The sequence below is a fragment of the Balaenoptera acutorostrata genome, chromosome 3 (genome assembly GCF_949987535.1).
Source record: "Balaenoptera acutorostrata chromosome 3, mBalAcu1.1, whole genome shotgun sequence".
In the NCBI taxonomy this organism is placed as follows: Eukaryota; Metazoa; Chordata; class Mammalia; order Artiodactyla; family Balaenopteridae; genus Balaenoptera; species Balaenoptera acutorostrata.
The window spans coordinates 158987278-158999834 of NC_080066.1; the positions used below are offsets into that span (position 1 = coordinate 158987278).

The following is a 12557-nucleotide window of genomic DNA, read 5'->3' on the forward strand; positions in this document are numbered from 1 at the left end:
AATTTGTTACCATGGCATAAAAAACTAATACACTGACCGAAACCATTTCTTAGCTCAACCTAGTTAAAATCTATTACATGCAACCATTGCTAAACTAACCTGTAAAGTACTTGTTATAGTGTTGACCTTCTTAGTGACATCCACAGTAGAACGATTTCGAGTTTCCCTGCGTATTGAACTGGCAGCCCATCGACCCAATCGGTCACGAGAGTGCAAGTGGTCTGAATCGTTGGAGGATCCTGCCATTGAGGTGCAAAAATCCTTAAAAATAAATCCAGGTCAAGGTCAATCAAATGGTAAAGAGCATAGAAATAAGAGATTAACTTAACTATTTACTTTTTGATCTTTTTAAGTATTTATTACATTAGCCCTTTGCCATATCATAATTTCTAACACATAGCTTGAAAACACAAGTCACTTCCACATGTAATTCTCCCTCCTTTGTTTTTTCTGGTTTATGAGCAATTCCTCAGACATTTACAACTCCAAATAATAATAATCACTTAGTTTTGTGCAATGCTCCTAAATTTTATAAGCTCTTTCACATACAGTATCTCACATAACTCTACCAACAACACTGTAAGGTATATGACACACATAGATTGGTATCTCTACAATGAAGAAAAACAAAACAAAACAAACCACAGATATTCTCTAAGGCTAGAACCTGCAGGTCTCAATATTAGTCTGATGTCCATTCTTTTTTCTTTAATTTATTTATTTTATATTTTTGGCTGCATTGGGCCTTTGTTGCTGTGCACGGGCTTTCTCTAGTTGCAGCGAGCAGGACCTACTCTGTGTTGCGGTGTGCAGGCTTCTCATTGCGGTGGCTTCTCTTGTTGCAGAGCATGGGCTCTAGGTGCACAGGCTTCAGTAGCTGTGGCGCACAGGCTCAGTGGTTGTGGCTCGCGGGCTCTAGAGCGCAGGCTCAGTAGTTGTGGAGCGCGGGCTTAGCTGCTCCGCGGCATGTGGGATCTTCCCCGACCAGGGCTCGAACCCATGTCCCCTTCATAGGCAGGTGGATTCTTAACCACTGCACCGCCAGGGAAGCCCTAGTCTGATGTCCATTCGACTAAGCTATGAGAACATGTGTATCTTTAAACAAAAATACAACACACACAGAATGACCTAAAATAAAAGAATTCCATTCACTGTACAGTGAACACTCTCATACACCTTAATTTAAAATATAGTAGAATTAAACAAATGCAGTAACAGAGGTACAAACTCTACAATAACAAGTGTGTGAGAAGATGGAATCTTCAACATCTCCACCAAAATAGAAAGCCAAACATCCTGAATATAATCTCATCAGTAGAAAAGACTCTAAATATGCTTTCCTCCCATCCTTACCTCGATTTTCAATCTAATGCAAAAGAAGATTATTTCACGCAAGACGATCTCAAAAGTTTCAGAATACCTTTTATAGAAATTGAAGAAATGAAATATATTTATAACAAAGAAGCATCAGAGAAAATTCAATTATCAAAAGTGAAAGTTTGAGTATTCCTATAATTTCATTTTCTGCTTAATAGAAGGTTAACATAATCTTTATTTTAACATTAATTGTTATAATCTTCCTAAAATCTATATGGCCAGTTTTCTGGCCTTTTAAATACAGTATGATGAAACCTCTCTTTAATAATCAAGAATATTCTGAAATTTTTGGATCTTTATTCTGAATGCATCTGGGAAGTACATGACCATACATCTAAAGCCAAGATAAAGGGAATTTGCTAAATATGTATAGATTCTCAAGCATTTAATGAAAGTAGTCATGCTTTTAAAATATTAAATAAAATAAAACTAAATAAAAAGATAAGCAAGGAAGCTTGCTGTGAGTTTAGGTTTTTCAAAGTGAAATACAGTCTGTCCTTGTAGCACCAGGAAAAGAATCAACGGAACATCCAACTTCTTCGAGCTGGCTGAGACAGGGCTAGCAAACACCTGTCACACTCGAGCCTCTCCTCTGCCCAGGCCTCTCAACTTCCTTCCTCACCTCTCTTCTCTGGTTCTCGCCCCCTTCCCCTGTCTAGAAGTACAAAGGTACAGTGCCCACGACGTAGCTCTCTAACGTCAGAAAACATGAACGAGAAACAGGCCTGAAGCAACTGTTTGGCTACGATTTTGCAGGATCACAACTGTTTAAATGCAAAAGAATAAACTTAGGAAGAAATCTTAAATGTAAAGTTCACCTTTATACTTAGGAAATCACGTGTGTGTGTGTGTGTGTGTCTTTGCACGCCTGTGCGCACTCATGTGAGCACACCCATAAATCTATGTATGCCACATGACCTAAAATCATTTGCTCTATGTAAATGTACTTTCCAACATCTTCCATTAGTGAAAACAGGAAAAATCAACATCTTCTGAGAGCCTGCTACAATGCTAAGTACTATATAGATGCTCACACAGACAATCCAACTTAATTCTCATAATAACTTATTAAAATGGGCAGTTAACCCCTCATCTATCGAGGATGCTGAGGGGGAGCTGTTAAATAACAAGTCCAACATCATATAATGATTTTAAGTAGCAGACCACGGATGCAGACCCGGGATTCAGCCAGGCTTCTCCACCTTCAGTATTCTCTTCATTCTACTTTGCTCTGCTGTCCCCTAAACACTACTTACCAACAATCTTAACAGTTAGTAAAAATCATTAAAGGCAGCAGCAGGCCATGGCTCACATGTGTCTACAGCCTCTTCAACTCCCTCTCATTTCATTTAAGCATAAAAATATCAAAATGAGGGAGATTGGGAATCAAGTAGTAATATGAAATCTGTATTAGGCACCAGGAAAAAAACTAAGTGACGTATCTATGCTGCATATAATAAAGAGCCTTGAAAACAAATCAAACCATTGGCCTCAGAGTAAAGGGGTTTTTATTTCCTGTTCCTTCTACTTCTTATATAATGGGAAATAATAATTATGCCTGGATCTGTCAAAATTTTGTATCTAAAAGTATAATGAGTTTCATTTTAATAAGTCAAAATTCTGGAAACTAAATTGGAGTTAGGATACCACCACGCACAATAAAAAGGTAACACTGAAAACCAGATGCTAACTATAATGGCTACTGGTGAGAGCAGGAAACAAGATAACCATCTATGAGACAACCTGATTTTTTTGAGTACCAAACTTTTAATAATAATCAGTTATCTACACACAACTTCAATGGATATAAATGGTGTATCAGACCCATCGAATGAGCAGACAGTCTGAGTTTCAATTTGACTACAAACAGGGATAACTGAAAATTTTATGGTTATTTTTAAAAATTTGGGAAAATATTTAAAATATAAAATAGTACAGAGACTAATATAACAAGCATGCATGTATCTACTACCTAGAATGTTATTATTATTCTTTTCTATTTCTGTCTTCTTTATTCTATTTCTATCACCTTATTTCCCTATTATTTTAAATAATATATTCTTAATATTATTATTTCCCATTCTGACACGTGTGCTTCTAATATTTTTAATAGAATATTTAGAATACTATAAATAAAGTCTTAGTACCCTCGCACACTACCCTCCACCCAGTACTACTCCTGCCCCACCTCCCCTGGGATAACTACCAGAATGATTTTGTGTTTAACTTTCCACACCACACTTTTATACTTTTACCGCAGGTATATGTACCTTGCAGTCTTTCGTAATGGAAAACACATTATAATCAGTTGATAAATATTAACAAGTAAAGACACGGGATATGTGAATTTAAAACAGAAAATCTTAGCAGCATTACACAAAATTAACAACAGCATTAACTAAATTATTTGTAATTGTCACATTAAAGAAAAAAAAACCTTTCACCCCTATTAAGGATTACATACTTTTAATAAGAAAAAAATCACACTTTCCAGCATGAATTTCACTAATTCACACACAAAGTCTTCAACTTTTAATTTCAATTACTTTGAGCAATAAAAGATGTTCAAACTCCTGCATCTGATGGAACTCCTGTAGAAATATCATTTTAAGGTGAGATATATCTGAGAATTTTGCATGGTTTTTTTTAATAGCTTATGAAACATTCACTTTTACAGCATATGAAAGGACTTCAATTATGTGTCATAAGGGTAGAAGGACTTTAAAGACATTAAAGAATCTGATTATAATAAAAAATAGAAATTAGATTAGTATTTCATTGTTGGTAAAAACTTAGCACTTTCTAAAACTATTACTGACAATTCAAAAGTTCAAACACGCCTCTCATAGGTAACAGAGAGAGCACCTGACCCTAAATGTCACAAAGCAGAAGGCAGATATGGTGGCAGAGGTCCAGTCTTAACAAAAGATGCCAGTCAGCCAACACCTCCACTCCCCAGACATGGAGTTGATGGAGGAAAAGAGAAACAAATGAGGAAGAAGTGGCCACTAGAGTTGGCCCATGAAGATAGTTCCCAAGAGCCCCTTAAGATAACTAAGAAGAGAAGCACAAAACAGTAAGCGCCAATTATACACTCTTCACTGACCATTAAGAATGTACTATTTTATACTACAAGTAAAAAAATTAGTTTTAAAAAAGTACTGTTTATCCTAATATCAGTGGCATTAATGAAAATAAGATTTTCAGGCCTCTGAAAATCTTCCCCCCAGTGAAATCATACCCAAAGTATTAGATTCATTCCATGTTGATAAAAGCATACTGAGCAGTCACATAAAAAAACAAATACGCATGGCCATGCAAAACTGTTCTATCTAATAACCTAAGAAATATAAATTATCAGTGAGATGCTTTTCTAGCCCATTAACTTGTTTTCCTTTAAATAATTATGTCTATGTTAGTCAGGTTGTAGGGGAAGGAACACTCTTATCCTCTCCTACTGGATATGTGTAAGTTGATATAAATTGTCTGTTATGTCAGCAGTTTGTACATTTAACCTACCAACTACACTTCCAAAATTTCCCCTAACAAAATCATCTGAAATACATACAGAAATTTATATATAAGGATATTTACTGAGAAGTGATAATACAGGGAAAAGAAAAACAACTTATATTTCAAATTATAAGAGAATGGTTAAAACACAGTACATACAGGTAATAGAACAGTACACAGACATTAAAACCCTGTTTCTGGAGACATTAAACAGCAATGCAAGGGATAAAAGTATGAATCCCAATTTTGTAATAAACATTATATGATGTCTGTATGTGAATACAAATTACCCATATACCAATTTAGAGGAGCAGGAAAGGACGATGACAAAAGGGGAAGAAAATAAAAGTATATATATTTACCATGTAGAGTTTACAGCCAATTTCTATTTTTTAAACATTCCTATCCTTCCTGAATTTTCTACAATGATTGAATAATCAGAAAGAAAAATATGATATATAGTTAAAAGAAAGAAAAACAAATATAAAGATCCCCTTCAGAGATAGCAGATTAATAACAAGTTGACAACCTGGAAAATGTGTTTAAATAAAAGCTACACATTCAGAACCCCCTTTTTCCTAGCAGCTGTTTCCTTTTCCTTCCTGGCAACTTACCTGACCATTCTTCCTAGTCCCCTAACATCTATCTAGGTAGGGTCGTGTCACCAGTTCTCACCAAGTGATGAGCTAAAGAATTAGGATTTCAATGCCAATCTCTAACGTTTCATACTGAAGAGTACTGGCTGGCCAAAGAAACCATTTATCATGAGTTTGTGAGCTAAAAGAATGATTTTTTAAAAATTATGTATGATTCTTTCTTTGCAATTTTGTTGAACGACAGTCATTAGATTCAAAAAATGATTCTCTTAAACATCCTAAATACTGGAATGAACTTAAAAATTGAAGGACTATGTGAAAATATATTAATGTGTACTGGCATGGCTTATGCAATCAAATTCTGCTTTGGAAAACAAATTTAAAGTGGTTCATGAATGATATTTACTCACTACTACAATTTGAATTCCAAAGAAGAATTATTAAGACTAGTAGAAAAACACCTAGTATGCTCAAGAAAAATCTTCATCATTTTTAAAGAGTTAAAGGAAACAGTTCAGTTGGATTAGAAATTCATTCTTATTACCATAAGAAATTTCTGCATGATGTTTGTTGACAAAAGAAAAGAAAGAATTGCTAAATTTGAAGAATGATTAAAGAACTCTTAAAGAACAATTTAAAGAAACAATCACCTAAATCCTGGTTGAATGTGAGAAAGGCATTTCCTTTAACTGGAGAAAAAGCAGTAAATACTCTCTGCAGCTTACTACCACCTACTGGTACAACAAAATTTACCATTGATGGGAAAGCAGTACTATTTACGCTGTCTGCTTTTCAGATGCTGAGCTTCTTCCAAGACTCTGGAGAGGACTAAGATGGGTGACCTTGGGTGAAAGTCTCCAGAGACTTAGAGAAAGCTCTAGGTCTGAAAACAGATGGTACAATTCTTAGAATAGTTTATTTAGCTGCTCCCAACACATCAGTATTTAAAGGCATAAATATTGTTGTTTCTGCCTTAATGAACCTTATAACGAAGACATATGGCCACCAGAGCAAGTAATGAACCCTTCATCAATTCTCTCCCACTGAGGATCTATCCATCAAAAACAAATGCCCATATGCAAACCTGAACACTGCAAGAGAGGAAAACTGCATTCAGCCCTGTAATTTCAACCCTTTAATAAGAGGAGTTGCAGTGAGTCTTTACAAACTCAAGTCCACCTCTTTTGTTATTTCCTAAAGAGCCATCAGATTGTCTTCATTATAATGATGCACATTTGTATGTATGAGAGCTGTAATTTATTGATTCTCAAGCCTCTTTTCCTCAGAGCCAGTTTAAAACAATTAGGATTTGCAAGCTGTTCCATAAAAGATAAGCAACCAGCATCAGGGGTGATGTTTCACAAAGGCTGACTAGTGCATGTTAAGTAGGTGATTGCCTCTGTGGCCTCCAAGTGCCTCCAAGTCCCTGTCCAAGGCAGCTGTCCTCAAAGAACATATTCAAGGTAATGATGTTGATATTTAAAGGAGGTCAGGGGAGCTAGGGAGTGTATTTTAAGCCTAATCACTAACCAAGTTCAAAATTTTTAATACATTTCTCACTGTTTCAATAGCTGTAGGACGTGTGACTGCCTCATCCTTCAAGAGAAAAAGTTAACAAACCAGCAGAGGTTACCATGTACAAACAATTATCACCTGTATCTGTCTTCTTTATGTCAGTCCTCCTCTTTAACTTAATCTCCTCAAACCCTTTTGGTAAATTCATATAAGATCAAAGTTAGATTGGAAGAATCAATATTGTCAAAATGACTATACTACCCAAGGCAATCTACAGATTCAATACAATCCCTATCAAATTACCAATGGCATTTTTCACAGAACTAGAACAAAAAATTTTTTAATTTATATGGAGACACAAAAGACCCCGAATAACCCAAGCTATCCTGAGAAAGAAAAATGGAGCTGGAGAAATCCGACTCCCTGGCTTCAGACAATACTATAAAGCTACAGTAATCAAAACAGTATGGTACCGGCACAAAAACAGAAATACAAATCAATGGAACAGGACAGAAAGTCCAGAAATAAACTCACGCACCAATGGTCAATTAATCTACAACAAAGGAGGCAAGAATATACAATGGAGGAAAGACAGTCTCTTCAATAAGTGGTGCTGGGAAAACTAGACAGCTACACATAAAAGAATGAAATTAGAACATTCTCTAACACTATACAAAAAAATAAACTCAAAATGGATCAAAGACCTAAATATAAGGCTGGACACTATAAAACTCTTAGAGGAAAACATAAGCAGAACACTCTTTGACATAAATCGCAGCAATATCTTTTTTGATCCACATCCTAGAGCAGGGGTCCCCAACCCCCAGACAGTCCATGGCCTGTTAGGAACCAAGCCACACAGCAGGAGGTGAGCGTCGGGCGAGTGAGCGAAGCTTCGTCTGTATTTATGGCCACTCCCCATCGCTCACATTACCACCTGAGCTCCGCCTCCTGTCAGATCAGCGGCAGCATTAGATTCTCATAGGAGCGTGAACCCTACTGTGAACTGCACATGTGAGGGATCTAGACTGCACGCTCCTTGTGAAAATCTAATGCCTGATGATCTGAGGTGGAGCTGAGGCAGTGATGCTAGCACTGGGGAACGGCTGCAAATACAGATTATCATTAGCAGAGAGGTTTGACTGCATGGAGACCGTAACAAATCAATTGCTTGCAGACTCATATCAAAAACCTATCAGTGAGTGGCAAGTGAAAACAAGCTCAGGGCTCCCACTGATTCTGCATTATGGTGAGTTGTATAATTATTTCATTACATATTACAATGTAATAATAATAGAAATAAAGTGCAGATTAATGTAATGCGCTTGAATCATCCCAAAACCATCCCCCTCACCCTGGTCCATAGAAAAATTGTCTTCCATGAAACCGGTCCCCGGTGCCAAAAAGGTTGGGACCACTGTCCTAGGGTAATGAAAATAAAAACAAAAGTGAACAAATGGGGCCTAAACTTAAAAGCATCTACACAGCAAAAGAAAGCATAAACAAAATGAAAAGACAACCCACAGAATAGGAGAAAATATTTGCAAACAAAGAGACCAACAAGGGATTAATCTCCAAAATATACAAACGTCTCATGCAGCTCTATGTCAAAAAAACAAACAACCCAATTAAAAAATGGGCAGAAGATCTAAATAGACATTTCTCCAAAGAATACATACAGAGGGCCAAAAAGCACACAAAAAGATGCTCAACATCACTAATTATCAGAGAAATGCAAATCAAAATGACAATTAGGTATCACCTCACACGGGTCAGGATGGCTACCATCAAAAAGTCTACAAACAATAAATGCTGGAGACAGTGTGGAGAAAAAGGGACCCTCTTGCACTGTTGGTGGGAATGTAAATTGGCACAACTGCTATGGAGAACAGTATGGAGGTTCCTTAAAAAACTAAAAATAGAACTACCTATGATCAAGCAATCCCATTCCTGGGCATATCCAGAGAATCCGAAAGGATACATGCATCCCAATGTTCACTGGAGCACTATTTACAAAAGCCAAGACATGGAAGCAACCGAAATGTCCATCACCAGAGGAATGGATAAAGAAGATGTGGTACATATATACAATGGAATATTACTCGGCCATGAAAAAGAATGAAATAATGTCATTTTCAGCAATGTGGATGGACCTAGAGATTATCATACTAGGTGAAGTAAATCAGACAGAGAAAGACAAATATATGATATCACTCATATGTGGCATCAAATTTTTTTTAAAAAGATACTAATGACCTTATTTACAAAACAGAAACAGACTTACAGATATCAAAAACAAACTTATGGTTACCAAAGGGGAAACATGGCAGGGAGGGATAAGTCAGGAGTTTGGGATGAACACACACACACACACACAACTATATATAAGACAGATAACCAACAAGGACCTACTGTATAGCACAGGGAACTTGACTCAATATTCTGTGATAACCTATATGAGAATCTAAAAAAGAATGAATATATGTATATGTATAACTGGCTCACTTTGCTGTACACTGGAAACTAACACAACATTGTAAATCAACTATACTCCAGTAAAACTAAAACTGAAAAACAGAATATTTAAGAGTAACTGGGTTTGGGAGAGCTTTTTTAGAGAAAAGTGGTCAGGACAGGGGTCTCTTAATCAGAGAACTTAATGATGAGAAGGAACCAGTCACACGGACATCTGGGGGGAACCGAATTCTAGACAGGCGGAAGAGCAAATGCAGAGCACGTGAAGGAGGAAGGAGTTTGGTAGGTTTGAGAAACAGCAAAAGGCAGAAGCACAGAGAGCAAGGAGTAAGGTGGCAGGGGATGAAGTCTGAGAAGCAGGCTAGGGACAGTGCATGGAGAGCTTCAAGGCTGAGAGAAGTGTGGATTTTGTTCCAGTCCTCATGTAAGTTCCATGAGGGGAGGCATTTACTCTGCGTATTCACTGTTGACACCACAAGGCCCAGAACTCTAACACAGCTGGCACTCGGAGGAGATCCGCTGGACTGAGAGTGAATCAAGAACACCAAACCTCAAGTCATCACCTGCCCACAACCCAAGGCCAGCTCCACGTGGCGGGGACATTTTCCAAGGTGACAGAGTGGTTGAGACCTCACGCCAAATCTTTAGTTTAAGACTGCCTGGGCTACTCAACGGCATCTATTACCACCTATATGAGGACGCATAAGAGGGAGTTAATTATAATGTGTCTTGCCCTGCTCCTGAATAATTAAATGTTTTATTGTGATGTTACAATTTGAACTTATTACCTTTTGTTGGGGAATAAAATTAAACATAATGAGGACTGTTAGTCTCCTCACAAAAAAAGATCCAAGTCAACTGTCCAGTTCAGTAGCTAGTTCTCAGTTAAGTCAGGAGATAATATAAGCCACAGGAACAGAATCAAAGAGGTACAACAGATTCGTGCATTCGTCATTTACTGAATCGTCACTACATCAGAAATGAAAGATGAAAGTAAATAAGTCACTGTCCGTGATGGGAGAGAAAGACTTGTAAAAGTTCTACATACGGTGAACTAAGTCATATGACAAAATGCCCGGGGAGTCAGGTTAGGATCTCTCCACCCATCTGGAAGGATGAGAAGAAGTTTGACAGATGGATGAGACAAAGAAACGAGATTCAGTTAAAAACCATCTGTCTCAGAGGAACTAGAGAAGAGACAAATAAGCAGAGCTCTCCCATCCTTCCACCAGGGCATGGATTTAAAACTGTCTCCGGATATTCCTAAATATCCCCTGGGGCAGGGATGGGGTGGGTGAGTAAAATCATTCCCAGTTGAGACCTTCTGATTTACAGAATTAAATATATAGGCATACTAACACACATATACTAATATTCCAAATACACTAGTTGTGATTTTTTATTGTATGTTCCACTTATTCCTGTTGTTGCTATCCATTTCCTCTCTTCCTCTCTCCTCCTTCCTCCCTCCCTCCCTTCCTCTCTCTCTCTCACACACACACACCTCCATTCCACGGATGACGTCAGGAGGACTCAGCCCCCAGGCTCCATTATGCTCCCCTTGCTGGAGTTAAGAGGGCAGAGTCGCATGGACCAGGACCCATCAAGCAGGGGGCAGGGGCATTTCCGGAAAAGGCTACGTGGCATACAAAATGACTGTTTACTCAGACGTGGAGATAAAACTAGTAGCTGCTTGAGTATATATCTGCCAGGTGTTAAAAATTAGTGCAGTCTTAAAAGAAAATAAAGTTACGTAACAACTCTTTTCCTGTCTCACAGATACTTTAGACTCTTACACCTACACATACTTCTAAAAGAAATGAGGCAGTTTAAAAAAATTAAATTAAAACATGTCAAGATAAAAAACAATAAACAAAAACCCAAGAGGAAAAAAAAAAAAGAAAACAGAGAGAAATGGATGCTAACAAACAGAAGATGGATTTCTTACTTGTAGTTCAGCCCTAGAATTGTACTCTCTCTATTTGCTGACAGAGAAAAAATAAATACAAACTGCACTATTCCCAAAACAGCAGACAACAATGCAGCCCTCTAGGGGTGCAGGCAACCCCTAATAATTGTCCAAACTGTTCCAGATTGGGCAAGAGATCAGCCTGGGCAAAGACAGAGCTAGGATCCCCGAGTTTCTAACACCATTCTGTTTAAATCAGAGGATGAAAAGTGGAGAACTACAGACCAAATCCAGCCAACCAATAGGTATTTTAAAATAACATTCATTGTGTTACCTTAAAACCTTAATTTGAAAACAAAGAGACTTCACATAAAAAATCTAATTTCCAGTTTCTCTTGAAAAATCCAAAGATCTGGCAACACTGGGGATGAATTTTCCCATGGCAACACAGACATAAATAGTGGCTGCCCTGGAGTTAGTCATGTACCTTCCTCTTGCCCTTTGCCCTTTGCAGTCCCCACGGGGCCTGCTTCAGCAGTGTGTTACCCAATTAGCAGTTGACTTTGCAACCCTATTTTGGATAAAGAACCAAGACAAAGGAAGTTTATCAGCCTCATTCTCCAGTTAAAAATGAGCAATTCTACTGTGAAGAATTAATCAAGGTTAAATGCTCGAAAGATAATGCTTTCCTCTACAGACCAGAAGGGAAATTGAGTAATACAGCTTCAATATTAGCCATGCCTATACACTGTAAAACCAGAACGAGATACAAACATTGAGCATAAGGACTTGATTTTCAGCAAACTACTTAGAATGTTTTCGCACTATTGTATATAGAAGAAATTAAATGCAGAACACAGTGTTGTACCTTGCATAATTTGGCTCCAATTCTTCACCCCTCCCAAGATGCACTGCCCTCCTACCATAGGTAGAGTTACCCCCTGTCTCTGAGCTCAGCTATTTGACCTACTTTGGCCAATTGGATTTTCACTGACATGGCACAAGGAGATGCTTGAAATGGAATTACGCACTGGAACCTACTCCCCCACAACTCTTCCATCACCATGAGGACATGCCCACGCTATCCCACCGGAAGGTGTGGGATACATGGTTGCCCCAGTGGCTTCCAGCTTGGATCAGCTGGAAGACCTGACAGCTGAGCTCAAACAAAC

At 37.8% G+C, this 12557-nt stretch overlaps 1 protein-coding gene across 8 annotated transcripts in view; it reads right to left on the reverse strand.

Annotated features, from left to right (window-relative positions):
• The window catches only part of CEP128 (centrosomal protein 128), a 465294-nt gene that overhangs the window by 436960 nt on the left and 15777 nt on the right, over window positions 1–12557 (reverse strand). For all 8 annotated transcript variants that reach the window (XM_057544276.1, XM_057544282.1, XM_057544280.1 and 5 more), the window contains one exon: window positions 100–261. In XM_057544276.1, coding sequence (XP_057400259.1) covers window positions 100–246 — 147 coding nt within the window. In that variant the 5' untranslated portion in view covers window positions 247–261. The remainder of the gene's footprint in view (window positions 1–99; window positions 262–12557) is intronic.